A 17,603-nucleotide genomic window follows, 5' to 3' on the forward strand; every position below is an offset into this window, starting at 1 on the left:
TGGAGTTCAGGAAGTTTGCTCAAAACGAAATCAACATACTTAAATAGCAGCGTTTATAAATACCGGAAATGTTACCTAGTGGGCATTTTATATATATATGGCATCATTCACACTACTAACAAAAGGAATTGTTTTGGAATTAGAATACACCCCAAAATATGCAAGACGGTAATGGAGAAATTTTTTTAAAATACTGACTTTACAAGGGCACCTAGGTGGCTCAATCGGTTAACTGTCCGACTTCAGCTCAGGTCATGATCTCACCGTTGTGGGTTCGAGCCCTGCATCAGGCTCCGTGCTGACAGCTCAGAGCCTGGAGTCTGCTTCGGATTCTGTGTCTCCCTCTCTCTCTCTGCCCCTCCCCCACTCATTTTCTCCCTCTCTCTCTTTCAAAAGGAAAGTAACATAAACATAATTTTTAAAAACACTGACTTTATAAAATACTGTTAATAACACAACATGTACAGTTATAAGGAAAAACAAGACAGAGCTAGAGTATAAGAAAAAATAATCTGGGAGACACTGATGAGAAACTAAAGAGCTAATTTTTTTTCATGAATCAGTTTTTATTCAGAGGCTATAGGATTCTTCTCTGACTTTTTTTAAAAAAAATTTATTGTAGTAAAAGACATAAATTTGTCCTCTTAATTTTTAAGTGTACGTTACAATATTAAGAGTATTGTTAAGTATGTGTACATTGTCGTACAATAGATCTTTAGAACTTTGTTATCTTGCATGACTGAAACTTTTTCCTCACTGAACAACTCCCTGTTTCCCTTCCTCCTGGTCCTTCTGATTTTTTAAAATATAGGGATTAATATTACAATTTTTTTTTGCTATATGGGTAACCATTAAAAATAGGCAGAATGTGAAACTTTCAAACCAGGGTAGAGGAGAAAAATGCGATGCGGAAAAAAAAAAAAGGCAGAACCCCCTCGATTTGAAAGAAGAAATGATATGTGTGTGGGGGGGAGATGAGTAAGAATATGGTTAATATATAGGAAAGATTGAAAACACAGAAATTGTAGCAATAAATGCAAATATGCCAGTGGTCACAATAAATATAGACGCACTAACTTCTGTGGTTAAAGGACAAAGGTTTTAAGACTGGATTAAAAACTCAATCCATTCTTAGGCCATTTATATATAAGATACCTGCCTAGAATAGATAGAAATATTGAAAGTTGTAAGGATGGCATAAAAAAAGAATGAAGCAAACATTAACCAAAGAAAGATGGCATTGCTCTATTATCAGGAAAAAAGTTTTCTTTTAGGCAATAATAGTGGAAACAATTGAGGGTCAGCCTCTTAGCTGTTTAGAGTGTGTATTTCTCTGGCAAAACTATCTTATTCAGAATAGCTACTTCTAAGCTACGTGACCCAGAAACATTTTCCCTCTAATTCTTGGTGTCTCCAGCTATAAATGGCCAAAATGACATAGAAACGTCATGGGTTTTTACGGGTTTACTGAATCCGATCATGCATGGAAGTGTCAGACGCTCGGATACTCAACCCGTAACAGCTCTTAGTCTCATTCAGACGCTCATATACTCAACCCATAACAGCTCTTAGTCTCATTACCCGCGCACCCTTTGAAATCAGGAAAAACAAACGCGTGTTTGCTCTCTTATCCTGCAGCGAAATGCTAGCAAACCCAGTTGCTCAAGAAAAGTAAGTTACAGGTATATACAATGTAAATGCAGAAGAACAAAATAACATGATGTACAGAGAACAGAGTGTCCCCCTGGGGAGAAAGAATCAAAGTCAGTTCACATACTGCGGAAAAATCTAAAGAGCAGTTTATCAACCCATACACAAAATACCTATGGGGGAAAAATGAAATTTGTGCAAAGTCCCCTATGAAGAAAACTGCACACCTAGAAGCAGTATCAGTGAAAATACACGAAGAAAGAGGCACAGTCAAGTTTCCATGCTGGACTTCAATTCCAAATCACAATGAATTGTATTAACTTCAAATCACTGCAAACTGTATTATTTGTCATTGAATTTCTGGGCAGGTCTCGCTCCTTTTCTTGACTTTGCCAATGACCTGCCAAGCGTGGCATGTTTAAATTAGAGAGATCAGTATAATTAAATATATTTAATGTCTAGTCTGGAAACATGTTTTTTTAGTTTCTCAAGGTCTACTCCTAAATTTTATATATATATATATATATATATATATACACAAACAATATATACATAATATATAATATATATAATATATATACATAATATATATATAATATATATAATAATATATATTATGTATATATATTATATATATTTTCTAAATTATATTTTAAATAAAACCGATGATGATTTGGTCAAGTTGCGAAAAAAATACATTCTGGATGATGAAGTTTCATTTCAAACCGAGGGCATGGACTTATTTTAAAAAAACAAAAAATACATAGTGGCAAACCCCCTTGTAGAAAAATACAATTATACTCTGTTCTCACACCTGACCCCAAAATTTATTCTAGATGATGAAAGATGTAAAGGAAGGAAAGAACAATAAAGATACTAATGTAAAATAGGACTTAGTAATTATATAAATTTCTGGTTGGACATCCTTCGAAAGCATGACACCAGACATTTAAACCCAATCACGATGCATTATACATTCAACTACATAAAATTTAATTTTAAGCTGATACAAAAGTTAAAAGGCAAAATGGTAAAACAGATCTCAAACATAATTAAAATTCAATGCCATCTTTGAATATAGATGCAAAAATGAAATAAATTACCTGTGCATAGAGTCCATCAGCATATTAAAATATATGCCTATGACACCATGATTAAGTAAGCCATTTTCTATGAAAGTTAAAGTGGCTGAATATTATAAGATCTATTAATGAAACTGATCACATTAGAGGCTCAAAGAGAAAATGAGTTAGGAATAAGGAAAAGGTATTTGATAAATTTTGTTCAAAAGTGCTCCAATTTGTAGCAGCAAAAAGTGAAAAACCACTTAAATATAAGGAAATAAGGGATGTTTTACACATTTTATAAATCTAAACTCTGGATTACTAATAAGTCAGTAAAGGTCGAATATTTCTTGATATGCAAACGTTCATATTTCTTTTTTTTAAAACGCGTTCATATTTCTAAATAAAAACATATGCATTCTTGGCTTGGGCACTATGTACATCATAATGCCATTTTGATATATGAAAAATTATATGCACATAGACAAAAATCAAAAAAGGAGAAAGATAAATGGTCATTATCTTTGTAGAGTGAACTGACAAATTTTTTTTGCTCCTTATGAGTGTGTTTTTCCATGTCTGTAAAGTGATTTGTGCTGAACCTGTACTGATTTTAATATGATATTGGAAGTGTTAAAAAGCACCTCAAGCCCACTAATTTATAATTACTTTGCACTAAAATCCTCAGAATCCGGAATCTGGCTGGTTTAAAATCTTCTTCCTGACGGCAGGCGTTAATGTGACAAGCCTACTTTTCTGTCTCGTATTTGGGAAAGCAGAAATTCAGGACTGGGATAAAGACAGACCAGAACAAACACGCCTCTGAAGGTAAGAAGTGATCGGCTTGAGGTCCGATTTTGAAAGTGGGGGTGCAGGAGAGGGCAGGGTTGAGGGTACCCCCTGAGCAGACTGGGGTGCTGGGCGGGGTACAAGTTTGGGTTTGGGGGAAGAAGAGGGCCATGTTCAGGTGGGGACAGCACGCAGCCCAGAAGAGGTCGCTCTGAGATTCTGGGGAACCAGTGGGGCTGGAACTGTCTAACCTTAAGGGTGAGGAAGAGAAGGGGAGGCTTCCAAGGGGGGACTGGGCAGGGCCCCGGGTCCAGCAGGGAGCGCAGCTGGAGAATGTCGTATCACCCCGGGAGGGAAATGTTACCCAGAGGTCAAATTACATAAGGTCTGGAATTGGCAAGAGGTACCTTAAAGGTGACCCTGACTAGAATGAATGATGGAGACTAAGGGCACATTCAAGTTCAAAAGAGAATCTGATACTGTGCCTTTCTTCTTTAAACTCTGTCAGAGGTAAGTAAAGAGTAGACGTGTGTCTTTATAGAACTATTTCCCCTAATGCATAAATAAGCATTGGTATATGTAGGATATCTTTACTGAACAAACTCTAGTGAATAAAGGGATCTGTTTTTTTGTTTTGTTTTTGCCCCGACAGCGGTTAACATCACAAAGAGAGATACAGACACACCGTGTACATCCTGACCCAAGAACACACGTCACCAGGGTCTTACTAAGAACATCAGCTGAGTACAGTCAAGCCTGTAGATAGCAGCTGCTGTTTTGCAAGAAAGACAGAGACTAGAGAGTGCAGAATGCGCGGATCAAAATCCTAAGGACATCGTCAGCAAATCTAAACTGTGGGAATTTTACAGTCAAAGGCCTTAATAGATTTTTTAACAGACAAATTACAAAGAAAAAGAAAGGGGACAGGAGGGGGAGCGTCTAGGTCAAAAGTGACTTTAAAAGCATTACATTTTTAAAAACTGGCAACACTATCAGGGTGGAGGGTGGCCAATCCGTAAAGACACGCAGAGAAGACATTGTTCTAAATGTCAGGATAGTTACTACTTTTAAGGGGAGGAAGATGTGATTAGGACAGACCACATGGAAAACTTATGAGGTTCTGGCAATATTCTACTTTTATGTCCACAGTGGTGATTAAAAGAGCGTTCACGGAATTACATGTTTGTTTCAGGCAGTTTTCTCTACCTGTGTTTTGGAAGGAAGGAAGGAAGGAAGGGAGGGAGGGAGGGAGGGAGGGAGGGAGGGAGGAAGGAAGGAAGGAAGGAAGGAAGGAAGGAAGGGGACAGGGAGGGGGACGGAGGGAGAGAAGGGGGAGTGGGGGTGAGGAAGGAGGGAATGTGAGCGGAGGAAATGGAGACAGCAAGAACAAACAGCACTGTAAAAGGGAGCAGATAAATGACACAGTCCCTGTGGGGGAACGTGGATTGTTTGTCTGTCTTAGACTTAGGTGCAGTAGGAATACCTAAGCTGATGGCATTATTCAGTCATGCGGTTTCACCGTGGGAGAGAGGCGCACACACAGAATGAGAGTATTTGAGTCACCCAGAGAGGATGAAACCCAAGCATACCGCAGGCGTGGGCCTTGGACGTAACCTAGAGTTAATCCGAAGTAGCCCAGAGAAGGTGGGATTTATGGGCAGCCACGTGGCGGGTCAGTACGTGGGTTGGCATTTCGTCTGTGCAATAAGCAGTGAGGTTTTCACTTAAGGGGAAGGAGTCCAGAGCAAAATAAAGGAATCAACCCTGGGAAAGGGTGAAATTCACGTTATGTGTAAATGACATGATTGCTTACCTTGAAAATCAAAGTGGGTTGACTGGGAAGCTACAGAAACAGTTAACACACCCTGGAACTTTCCTGATCAATTAATACAGAAATAAATTTCTTCCCGTTAAGCGATAATAATAACTGGTTAGGGAATTTATTGAAAGAAATGGTCCAAATGATGGTTGGAGGGAAATTTAGTAGGTACCAATCAAAAATTCAATAGGGGCGCCTGGGTGGCTCAGTGGGTTAAGCATCCGACTTCACCTCCAGTCATGGTCTCGCGGTCTATGGGTTCGAGCTCTAAGTCGGGCTCTGTGCTGACAGCTCGCAGCCTGGAGCCCGCTTCGGATTCTGTGACTCCCTCCCTCTCTGCCCCTCCCCTGCTCATGCTCTGTCTCTCTCTCTCTCAAAAATAAACAAACATTAAAAAAAATTCAATTGACTCAGTATTGCCGGTGGTAAGAGTTCCCATAACGGCGCATCACAAAAATTCATCAAGATGCATGTATATGCAAGGTTGCTGATTAGAAATGGCAAAACTCTGGATCTGGAATTAAACATGTCTTCGTTAGTTAATTTTGTGTAAGTGAATGAAACACAACCAGAAGCTAAAAACATGGGAGCTCATACAAATATTTTAATAGAGAAACTACTGAGGTTGTCCTTATGAATAAGCACATAAGAAAGCTGGGAAATACTCCATAGGTATTAGCAAAGGTTTATCCTCTATTTCCAAGATATGGAGCTGGGCATAGCTATGGCAGTAATCATATCCAGACCCAAAAATCTTACTTGTTTCTACATAGTTGACCTATTAAAATCTACAAGGTATATTGAAGTTTTCCATTATTATCTCTTTTAATTTCCATTTATGTCCAAGCAGTTTAAAAAAATTTTTTTAATGTTTACTTATTTTGAGAGAGATAGAGAAAGGGACAGGAAGAGAGAGAGAGAGAGGATCCCAACCAGGCTCCGGGCTGTCAGTGCACAGAGCCCAACACCGGGCTCGAACTCACAAATCCTCACATCATGACCTGAGCTGAGGTCAAGAGTCAGACGCTTAACCGACTAAGCCACCCAGGCTCCCCTCCAAGCAGTTTTTATTGAATATCCTGATGTCATATTACAATATCAAAAAAGATTCGGTAAGTGTGTCCCCCCTGGAAAGGCTAACTTTGTTTTTCTAAAACTGTCTAAAATGACTGCCCTCTCACATTTCTTGTGTGTGTGCTTGCTTCAGATTCTCTGGAATGCAGTGCCCTCGCCTTTGGTTTCTACCTTTCTGAGCCATTTCACTTAATCTGTGTTTCTTACAAATACTTTCCCCATGCTGAGCACTGTCTCCTTCGTAGGGGTGAGTTTAACCCAACAGCCTTTGTTATCATGACAAATACACTTCATGTTTGTATTTTATACTGTGTTTTATACTCCCCTAAAACCATGTCCCCCTTATCTCTGTCCTCCTCCTCCTCCTCTTGCTTCCTTGCCCCCGCTAATAATTCCGAAGGTACAGGGAATATTTCAAATGCTGATTGTGCTTACACGCTCTGATTAAACCTTCTCGGAAAAAGTGTCCATTTTTCACTAGCAGGCAATCCTCGCTTTTGCTGCCTTCTTTTCCCCTCCAAAATATCTCACCCCTCGGACTTTTCTAGTAACTTTTCTCCTGCCCGGACGGACGGCGCCTGCCTGAGGGTGTCACTCCCCAAACACAGCAGAGGTGGAACCTGTTTACCTCTTCGGCCTCTGCAGCTTCCGCTGGGCGGGTGCCGGAGGGCTGGGAGCTTCAAATCCACCTTGCACACCCAAGGCCAGGTGACAGCCAGCGCGGGGACCCCAGCACCGGTGGCGGGGTCCCAGAAGCGTCCTCTTTGGCCCTGCTCTCAGTTTTGCGGCTCTGGGAGGAGGAAGCAAGGCTTCTTCAACACCCTGCATCCTCGGGGCCCTGGGCCACGAGGCAGCGCTCAGCTGGTCTGCAGAATCCGCAGTATTTGCTCGGCTCAGTCACACTGACACATTGTTGCAAAGTTGGTCCATGTCAATTTTCCATCTCGAGCGAAGCAGCTGGGGGAAGATGTCAGAGGGCAGTCACGGTCACGCGTCTCCCCTCGGGCGCGGAGCCTTGGCGCACCGAGGGCCTGGCCCCAGGAATTGCAAGATCGCCTCCGGTTCCCGGGTGCACTTGCTCCGCCCACTTCCTGCTGCTGGAAGGATCCGGCGCCCTGGGCGGAGGCGGTTTCCTCTCCTGCCCTTTCCGAGGAAGGAGCGGAGCCCAGGTGTCTGGCAGGGAGCTGTGAGTTGACTCCAATGTCACCTATTCTTTGGGTCCTCCTGGTCACTAATTTAGCAAACAGCCCTTGATGGTTCTGGCATGAGGTAGTTCCCTAGTTTTTTGTCTTTTTGTACGTTGGTTGTAGTTGCCTTTGTTTGAGGGTGAGGTGGGGCGGGAAATCAGTAAAGACCACACAGAACTGTATATAATGCCATCAGGACTTCCAGTGAGCCTAACCAGTAAGGCCAGTCAGTGGTTTGTGCAACAATAGAAAACTTGGCTTAGAGGCTTTGTAAATTAGATGCCATAATTATGTGGTCCTAAAATCTGTAAACTTGTTGTATGTTCTGTTTTGTTGATATAAAGGGGTTTTATTGAACGGGTGGCTTTAGGTGAATGTGTTTGGGTGTGTAAAGACAAGTGGACGCGTATGGCCCTGCAGAATGAAGAATGTCAGAGTGAAGCCACATGGGTGACAGAAAAGTTTCCCCTAGCCGGTGCACCTGTGGGCGGTCACTGCACCGGCCTGTCCCCCTCTGACACTCTCACCAGGATACCAAGACCGACCATCAGCAGACGTCAATCTCCTGAGAGCTTTTTGTGTTAGTTTTAGTTTTCATTCATTTTTGTTATTTTTTAATTTTAATTCCAGTGCAGTTAACATACAGGTTATATTAGTTTCAAGAATGCGATACTGTGATTCGTCACGACTGTGCGTTACTCTGAGGTCCTTGCAGGCTTTACAAATGGGCTGTCTCAACCAGTTAGGGCAGTCTTTGACCTTGCCATCATCGAGCTCACACGGAGGGGAAAGGAGAGAAAGAGAGAAACCGACCGCATACAGCATAGACGTTTCCTTCCTAAAAGTTCATTGTTTCTTTATTGTCTTTACTTCATGCACCGATGTTTATCGCGCAGCTTAAGTCGGGATTCAGACTTGTTTTCCAAGTGATTTGAGTTCTGCCAACATTTTTTTGGGGGGGGGATACTTCACATTTGTTTCTTCTGATTTAAAATACCAACTTTTGGTAAAATAAACTTCGATATGTTTATATGTGTTTCTGGGCTTAATACATAGTTTAATATCTATTGTTACAAGGACCTGTTATTAATATAGTGGTTGGTCTAAATTTTTAATAGATGTAACTATCAGGCTGATCAAACAACTGTTACCATTTTTATTTTTGAGGATGATAATATGTAGCCTCGGCTGCTTTTAATTCCAGGAAAGTTTATAATCATTGGGCCATTTTAATAAAGACTGAACCGCAGTACTTAAGTTGCACCAAATTGCAATCTAATTGCATGAGATTGCACTAAATCTATTTGGGAGAAATTAAGATGGCTGTAATAGCATGATCTCCCTTAAGAGAAGGTAGTAAGACTACTCCCCACCCCCCCGCCCCCTACCCCCCTACCCCCCTACCCCCCTACCCCCTCCCACCCGCCAATGCCAAAGGAAGGTTCACTTTTTCTTCAGCCCAGTGCTACAGTTTGCTTTACGTATTTCCTATGCATTTCTTATCAAATTTAACTTATATTTCCTGAAGGGGATTTTTACTTCTTATATTTTCTTACAAGTTTGGGCTGGGATATAGGGGAGATATTGTTTGAATAGATTCATTTTTTTAAACTGAGAAGCGTAACTGTGGCCGAGATACCTTGCTAGGATGGTTTGTAAGTTGATTCTCTGGTTTCTAGGTAGATAATCGTATCATTTGCAAATGATATTTTTCCTTCCTCCCTTTTGATATCTTTTCTCTTTTTTCTCCCCTCTTGTTAGTATTCCGTTATTCTTTATGACTTTAAATGCATAAACTCTAGTTTTACTGTAATAAGTTGTTTGCTTATTTTTATTTAACTGTTAAAAAATTTTTAAATGTTTTATTTTATTTCTGTTAATTTTTGAGAGACAGAGAGTATGAGGAGGGGAGGGGCAGAGAGAGAGAGAGGGGGAGACACGGAATCCGAAGCAGGCTCCAGGCTCCAAGCTGTCAGCACAGAGCCCGACGTGGGGCTCGAACCCATGGAGTGACCTGAGCTGAAGTCGGACGTTCAACCGACTGAGCCACCCAGGCGCCCCTATTTCATTTTTTAACTGAAGAATAATTGACATACAATGTTGTATCAGTTTTAGGTATAAAAGAGGGGCTCCAAAAAAACCCGGAGTGATTCAGTATTTATGCACATTACAAAGTGGTCACCGTAGTATTTGTATTTACCACCCGGCACCATACAAAGTTGTTACAGTGATCACTGACCATATTCCTGGTTGTCCTATGTTACATCCGTGTGTCTTATTTAACTGGAAGAGCGGATCTCTTAGTTTCGTTTACTTGTTTGGTCCATCTCTTCACTCCCGTTCCCTCTGGCAACCATCCTGTTTGTCCTCTGTATCTGTGAACCTGCTTCTGTTTTGTTGGTTGTTTTGTTTTGTGTTTTATTCGCAAAGAAGTGCAACCTTACGGTATTTGTCTTGCTCTGACTTATCCCATTTAGCGTCGGGCTCCATCCGTGTGGCTGCAAATGACAAGATTTCATTCTTTTTTTACAGCTGAGTAATATTCTGTTGGATAAATACGGTGCGTCTTCTCTTTTCATTCATCTATCGACGGACATTTAGGTAGCTTCCGTATGTTGTTTATTGGAAATAATGCTGTGACGAACATAGGTGTGCATGTGTCCTTTTGAATTAGTGTCTTCATTTTCTTCAGATAAATACCTCGATGTGGAATTGCTGAATTCTGTGATAGTTCTATTTTTAATTTTTTGAGGGATCTCTGTACTAGTCTCCGTAGTGACTGCACCCATTTATATTCCCACCCACAGTGCATGAGAGGTTTTCTTTTTTTCCATCCACATTCTTGCCAGTGCTTGTTATCTCTTAGCTTTTGGATAAGAGCCATTCTGACAGGTGTGAGTGATATACCTCATTGCAGTTTTGACTCGAATGTCCCTGATGATAGTGATGATGAGCGTTTTTTCATGTGTCAGTTGGCCATCTGGATGTCTGCTTTGGAGAAATGTCTATTCAGGTCCTCTGCCTACTTGAAAAAAAAATTTTTTAATGTTTATTTTTGAGAGAGAGACAGAGTGTGAGCGGGGGCAGGGTTGAGGGGCGCAGAGAGAGAAGGAGACACAGAATTGGAAGCAGACTCCAGGCTCTGAGCTGTCAGCACAGAGCCCGATGCAGGGCTCGAACTCACACACCCGTGAGATCATGACCTGAGTCGAAGTCGGCCGCTCCACTGACTTAGCCACCCAGGCACACACACACACCCCCCCCCCCCCCCGCCTATTTTTTAGTTTGAATCGTTAGTTTTTTTTTTTTTTTTAATGAATTGTAGGCATTCTTTATGTATTTTCGGTGTTAATTTCTTATCAGTACATCATTTATGAATATTTCTATTCAGGAGGTTGCCTTTTCCAACAAAAGTTGGTGGTTTCCCTCACTGTGCAAAAGCTTTTTGGTTTGATGTCATCCCATTTGTTCATTTTTGCTTTTGTTTCCCTTGCCTCCGGAGACGTTGTTGACTAAGAAGTTGCTGTGGCCAAGATCAAAGAGTTTTTTGCCTGCTTTCTCCTCGAGGATTTTGATGGCTTCCTGTCTTCCATTGAGGTCTTTCCTCCATTTTGAGTTTGTTTTTGTGTCTGGTGTAAGAAAGTGGTCCAGGTTCATTTTTCTGCATGTTGCCGTCCAGTTTTCCCAGCACCACTTGCTGAAGAGACTGTCTTTATTCCATTGGATATTCTTTCCTGCTTTGTCAAAGATTAGTTGGCCATACACTTTTGGGTCCATTTCTGGGTTCTCTATTCTGTACCATTGATCTGAGTGTCTATTCTTGTGCCAGTACCATACTGTCTTGATGAGGACAGCTTTGTAGTAGAGCTTGAAGTCTGGGATTGTGATGCCTCCTGCTTTGGTTTTCTTTTTCAAGATCGCTTTGGCTATTCGGGGTCTTTTCTGGTTCCATACAAATTTTAGGATTGTTTGTTCCAGCTCTTTGAAGAATGATGGTGTTACTTTGATAGGGATTGCGGTGAATATGTAGATTGCTTTGGGTAGTATCGACATTTTAACAGTATTTGTTCTTCCTATCCAGGAGCATGGAATCTATTTCCATTTTTTTGTGTGTCTTCTTCCATTTCTTTCATAAGCTTTCTATAGTTTTCAGTGTATGGATTTTTCACCTCTTTGATTAGATTTATTCCTAGGTATTTTATGGTTTTTGGTGCAATTGTAAATAGGATCGGTTACTTGATTTCTCTTTCTGTGGCTTCATTGTTGGTGTATAGGAATGCAGCCGATTTCTGTGCATTGATTTTATATCCTGCAACCTTGCTGAATTCATGAATCAATTCTAGCAGTTTTTTGGTGGCATCTTTTGGGTTTTCCATATAGAGTATCATGTCATCTGTGAAGAGTGAAAGTTTGACCTCCTCCTGGCCAATTTGGATGCCTTTTATTTCTTTGTGTTGTCTGATTGCTGAGGCTAAGACTGCCAATACTATGTTGAATAACAGCAGCGAGAGTGGACATCCCTGTCTTGTTCCTGACCTTAGGGGGAAAGCTCTCAGTTTTTCCCCATTGAGGATGATGTTAGGGTTGGGTCGTTTATATATGGCTTTTATGATCTCGAGGTATGATCCTTCTGTCCCTACTTTCTTGAGGGTTTTTATCAAGAAAGGATGTTGTATTTTGTCAGATGCTTTCTCTGCATCTATTGAGAGGATCATGTGGTTCTTGTCCTTTCTTTTACTGATGTGATGAATCACGTTAATTGTTTTCTGGATATTGAACCAGCCCTGCATCCCAGGAATAAATCCCACTTGGTGGTGGTGAATAACTTTTTGAATGTATCGTTGGATCCGGTTGGCTAATATCTTGTTGAGGATTTTTACATCCGTGTTTATCAGGGAAATTGGTCTATAGTTCTCCTTTTTAGTGGGGTCTCTGGATTTGGAATCAGGGTAATGCTGGCTTCATAGAAAGAGTTTGGAAGTTTTCCTTCCATTTCTATTTTTTGGAACAGCTTCAAGAGAATAGGTGTTAACTCTTCCTTAAATGTTTGATAGAATTACCCTGAAAAGCCAGCTGGCCCTGGACTCTTGTTTTTTGGGAGATTTTTTATTATTAATTCGATTTCCTTACTGGTTATGGGTCTGTCCCAATTTTCTATTTCTTCCTGTTTCAGTTTTGGTAGTGTATATGTTTCTAGGAATTTGTCCATTTCTTCCAGATTGCCCATTTTATTGGCATATAATTGCTCATAATATTCTCTTATTAGTGTTTTTATTTCTGCTGTGTTGGTTGTGATCTCTCCTCTTTGATTCTTGATTTTAATTATTTGGGTCCTTTCCTTTTTCTTTTTGATCAAACTGGCTAATGGTTTATCAATTTTGTTAATTCTTTCAAAGAACCAGCTTCTGGTTTCATTGATTTGTTCTACTGTTTTTTTTGTCGTGGTTGTTTTTAGATAGCATCAATTTCTGCTCTGATCTTGATTGTTTCCGGTCTTCTGCTGGTTTTGGGTTTTATTTGCTGTCCTTTTTCCAGCTCCTTAGGCGTAAGGTTAGGTTGGGTATCTGAGATCTTTCTTTCTTCTTTAGGAAGGCCTGGATTGCTATATACTTTCCTCTTATGACCACCTTTGCTGCATCCCAGAGGTTTGGGTTTGTGGTGTTATCATTTTCATTGGCTTCCATATACTTTTTAATTTCCTCTTTAACTTCTTCATTGGCCTATTCATTCTTTAGTAGGATGTTCTTTAGTCACTAAGTATTTGTTACCTTTTGAAATTTTTTCTTGTGGTTGATTTTGAGTTTCATAGCATTGTGGTCTGAAAATATACACGGTATGATCTCAATCTTTTTGTCTTGCTGAGGGCTGATTTGTGTCCCAGTATATGATCTATTCTGGAGAACGTTCCATGTGCCCTGGAGAAGAATGTATATTCTGCTGCTTTGGGATGAAATGTTCTGAATATATCTGTTAAGTCCGTCCGGTCCAGTGTGTCATTCAAGGCCATTGTTTCCTTATTGATTTTTGATTAGATGATCGGTCCATTGCTGTGAGTGGGGTGTTGAAGTCTCCTACTATTATGATATTACTATTGATGAGTTTCTTTATGTTTGTGGTTAATTGATTTATATATTTGGGTGCTGCCGCATTTGGCAAATAAATGTTTACAATTGTTAGGCCTTCTTAGTCTGTAGACCCCTTGATTATGATATAATGCCCTTCTATCCCTTGATACAATCTTTATTTTAAAGTCTAGGTTGTCTGATATAAGTATGGCTACTCTGACTTGCTTTTGTTGACCATTAGCATGATAGATGGTTCTCCATCCCCTTATTTTCAATCTGAAGGTGTCTTTAGGTCTAAATGGGTCTCTTGTAAACAGCATATAGATCGAACTTGTTTTCTTATCCATTCTGTTACCCTATGTCTTTTGATTGGAGCATTGAGTCCATTGACATTCAGAATGAGTACTGAAAGATACGAATTTATTGCCATTATGATGCTTATAGAGTTGGAGTTTCTGGTGGTGTTCTCTGGTCCTTGGTAATCTTTTGTTGCTTTTGGTGTGTGTGTGTGTGTATGAATATATATATATATATTCATATATATATATAATATATATGTACATACATATATATGAATATATATATATATATATTCACACATATATATATATATTTTTTTTTCATCATTTCTCCCCTCAGAAAGTCCCCCTTAAAAATCTTGCTGGGCTGGTTTAGTGGCCACAAACTCCTTTAGTTTTTGTTTGTCTGGGAAACTTTTTATCTCTCCTTCTATTTTGAATGACAGCCTTGCTGGCTAAAGAATTCTTGGCTGCATAGTTTTCTGATTCAGCACACTGAATATATCCCGCCACTCCTTTCTGGCCTGCCAAGTTTCTGTGGGTAGGTCTGCTGCAAACCTGATCTGTCCTCCCTTGTAGGTTAGGGACTTTTTTTCCCTTGCTGCTTTCATGATTCTCTCCTTGCCCGAGTATTTTGTGAATTTGACTATGATACGCCTTGTTGATGGTCGGTTTTTGTTGAATCTAATGGGCTCCTCTGTGCTTCCTGGATTTTGATGTCTGTGTCTTTCCCCAAGTTAGGAAAGTTTTCCACTATGATTTGCCCACATAATCCTTCTATTTCTATTTCTCTCTCTTTCTCTTCTGGGACCCCTGTGATTCTGCTGTTGTGCCTTTTTAATGAGTCACTGATTTCTCTAATTCTTAACTCGTGCTCTTTTGCCCTAATCTCCCTCTTTTTTTCTGCTTCATTATTGTCTATAAGTTTGTCCTGTATATCGCTGATTCTCTGTCCTGCCTTGTCTATCCTTGCCTCAATCTGTGATTGCAGCTCAGTTATAGCATTTTTGATTTCATCCTGACTAGCTTTGACTTCTTTTATCTCCACAGAAAGGGATTCTAATCTATTTTTGGCTCCAGCTAGTATTCTTATTATAGTGATTCTAAATTCTGGTTCAGACATCTTGCTTGTATCTGTATTGGTTAAGTCCCTGGCTGTCGTTTCTTCCTGCTCTTTCTTTGGGGGTGAATTCCTTTGTTTCGTCATTTTGAAGGGGAGAAAAGGAATTAATGAGGTAGAAAAAATTAAAATTAAAAAAATTAAAATTAAAAAATATTCAAATAAAAAAATTAAACACACACACACACACACAAAATCTAATAAATGACGCTAGATCCTAGGTGTGTTTTGGTCTGGGTATTGAAAGTGGCTTGATAGATGAGAGAAAAAAGGGGAAAAAAAGAAAGAATGAAAGAAAGAAAGAAAGGAAGAAAGAAAGAAAGAAAGAAAGAAAATTGAATAGATGGATCAGCTAACAGACTGAAATACGACTGAAATTACTTTGTGTTTCTCTAAAAGTCAAACTATGAGGCGCTTTATAGTCCATAAACTAAGTAGGCGGTGAGACTTGTGTTCTTGAAGAGCGAGGTTGGCCCAGTTGGGCAGGGCTCAGTGTAATTGCTCCACTCTCCACTAGATGGCGCTGCTAGCCTACCGGGATGGATTGGTGCGGCACTGGTAGGTGCTTGTGCGTATGCGCATGCGCGGGGGCGGTCAAAATGGCGCCGCCCAGCCACCCTGTCTGTTCTCCCGGATCAGCAATCGCGCACCCGTCCTCTGTCCTCAGCTCTCGTCCACTCCCCGCTTTTTCACTCTCCGTGACCAGGCCCCGGGCAGCACCTCTCTCCCGAGTTTTGTCTCAGATGTGGCTGTTTTCCCCGGCCCCTTACTTCCGAAGGACTGCGGCTTTGGCGCGCTCCACCCCTCTGCGGGAGGGTCTCACCGAGCAATGGCCGAATGAGCAGTGGTCCAACGTTGGCTGCACCCAGGAACGCCCACTGGACCCTGCTGTTGCCGGTGCCCCGAGACTGCGGCCAGGTGCCAGCCCATCCCAGAAAAAGTCCGCAAGGTAGTGTAACATCAGCGTTTCAGGGATTATGGGAAACCACAACACACATCTGGCACCAGGCTTCACCCTTAATGACCTTGCGTCAGCACCAGCAAACGTGGCCGCCTTCCGGGTCTGCTGGGACCAGGTGGCTTCAACAGTCTCTACCAAATGTCCTTCCAGCAGTGGAACCGCTTTTCCCCACGTGGCCCGAGAACCTCACGGACCCCACTCTGTTCCTGGGGAACAGAGCCTTCCCACCAGAGCACTGCCAGGTATGGAGCTGCGGAGTTGCAGCCTTCACGCTCCCCTTGTTTACAGTCTTAATGGAATTTAAACCCTCTCCTTTCTCCCTTTTTAGTGTAGTCCCTGCGGCCATTTCCAATTTTCCACTTCTCTCCGGCTGCTTTTGGGGAGGGGGGCTTTTCCCGTATTCTACCCCCCCCCCCGTCTCTGTCCTCTCTCTGCATGCAAAAGCGGCTCCCTGCCCTCCGTGGCTTCTCTCCCCCCACGTTCACCTCTCCGCACCGTGTACCTGCTGAATTCTGTGGTTCAGGTTGTACAGATTGTTGTGTTAATCCTCAGATCGGTTTTCTAGGTGTGCAGGATGGTCTAGTGTTGCTCTGGCTGCATTTCATGGACGCGAGACACACAAAAAACTTCCGTGCTGTTCTGCCATCTTGGCGCCTCCCCACACGACTGGGGTTTAATCACACCCTGAACGACCTCTGTGAGGTACTCTTACTCCTTCACTTGGGAATTTTACATCTGTTACACATGGCCGCCTACCCCAGTCTTTGATGTGACGTCACACACCCTGTTACAGAGTTAGTTACCATAAATCGGGCCAAATATAGATCCCAGAAAAGAGAACTAAGGGATACCCTTCTTCCTTCCAATGGACTGTGTTTACTGAAAGCAGTGACATTTTGGCGAGAGATGTCATATTCGCACTCAGCCTCTGGTGAAACACCTGTCCTCACCTGGCATTTCCCCTCGCTTGGATAAAATGCGGATAGATAGATGAGAGAAAAATGCAGATAGGTAGATGAGAGAAAAATGCTTGGATAAAATGTGGACTGGGCGGGGTGGGTGGGGGGGCGCCTGGTTAGGGCGTGTTTATACACAGCTCACATGCAGAAACACACCTGGGGGCCTGACGACCAGGCATTAGTCAGTGGCATTAGCCCACCTCAGACACCAGTTAAGGTAGTGGGTGCCCGCGGTACCCACGCTTCTGTTTGACCGAGCTACGAGGTCGTGGGTTCCCGTGACCCCCTCCTCAGGTTTGAAAACTGGCTAGAATGATTCACAGAACTCGGGAAAACAGCTCACTTACTCTTACTGGTTTCTTAGACAGGACACAACCCAGGAACGGCTAAATGGAGAAGCTGCTGAGGGCGAGCAGCGCGGGCAGGGGCGCAGAGCTCCCGTGCCCGTGCCAGGCGCCCCACTTCTCCAGGGCCTCCGGACGCTCACCAGGGCAGGTGCTCTCGGAACCCCGTCGTTTAAGGTGTCCATAGAGGGTTTATTGCGCAGGCATGATTGATGAAATGATTGGCAGCTGACGAATAACTCGATCTCCAGGCCCTCTCCCCTCCCCAGAAG

The 17,603-nt window shown here is 41.9% G+C and overlaps 1 protein-coding gene and 1 long non-coding RNA gene across 2 annotated transcripts in view; one reads left to right on the forward strand and one right to left on the reverse strand.

The window, feature by feature from the left end:
- The window catches only part of SLC17A1 (solute carrier family 17 member 1), a 34,905-nt gene extending 30,224 nt beyond the window's left edge, over nt 1-4,681 (forward strand). Inside the window, exons 12-13 of the mRNA XM_058732791.1 lie at nt 3,403-3,542; nt 4,156-4,681. Of these exons, the coding sequence (XP_058588774.1) occupies nt 3,403-3,540 (138 nt within the window). The 3' untranslated portion in view covers nt 3,541-3,542; nt 4,156-4,681. The remainder of the gene's footprint in view (nt 1-3,402; nt 3,543-4,155) is intronic.
- The window catches only part of LOC131513662 (uncharacterized), a 99,940-nt gene extending 92,470 nt beyond the window's left edge, over nt 1-7,470 (reverse strand). The window contains exon 1 of the long non-coding RNA XR_009262701.1: nt 7,025-7,470. This is a non-coding gene — a long non-coding RNA (uncharacterized LOC131513662). The remainder of the gene's footprint in view (nt 1-7,024) is intronic.
- Nucleotides 7,471-17,603: the final 10,133 nt, after the last annotated feature.

This window comes from Neofelis nebulosa, chromosome 6 (genome assembly GCF_028018385.1).
Source record: "Neofelis nebulosa isolate mNeoNeb1 chromosome 6, mNeoNeb1.pri, whole genome shotgun sequence".
Taxonomy (NCBI): Eukaryota; Metazoa; Chordata; class Mammalia; order Carnivora; family Felidae; genus Neofelis; species Neofelis nebulosa.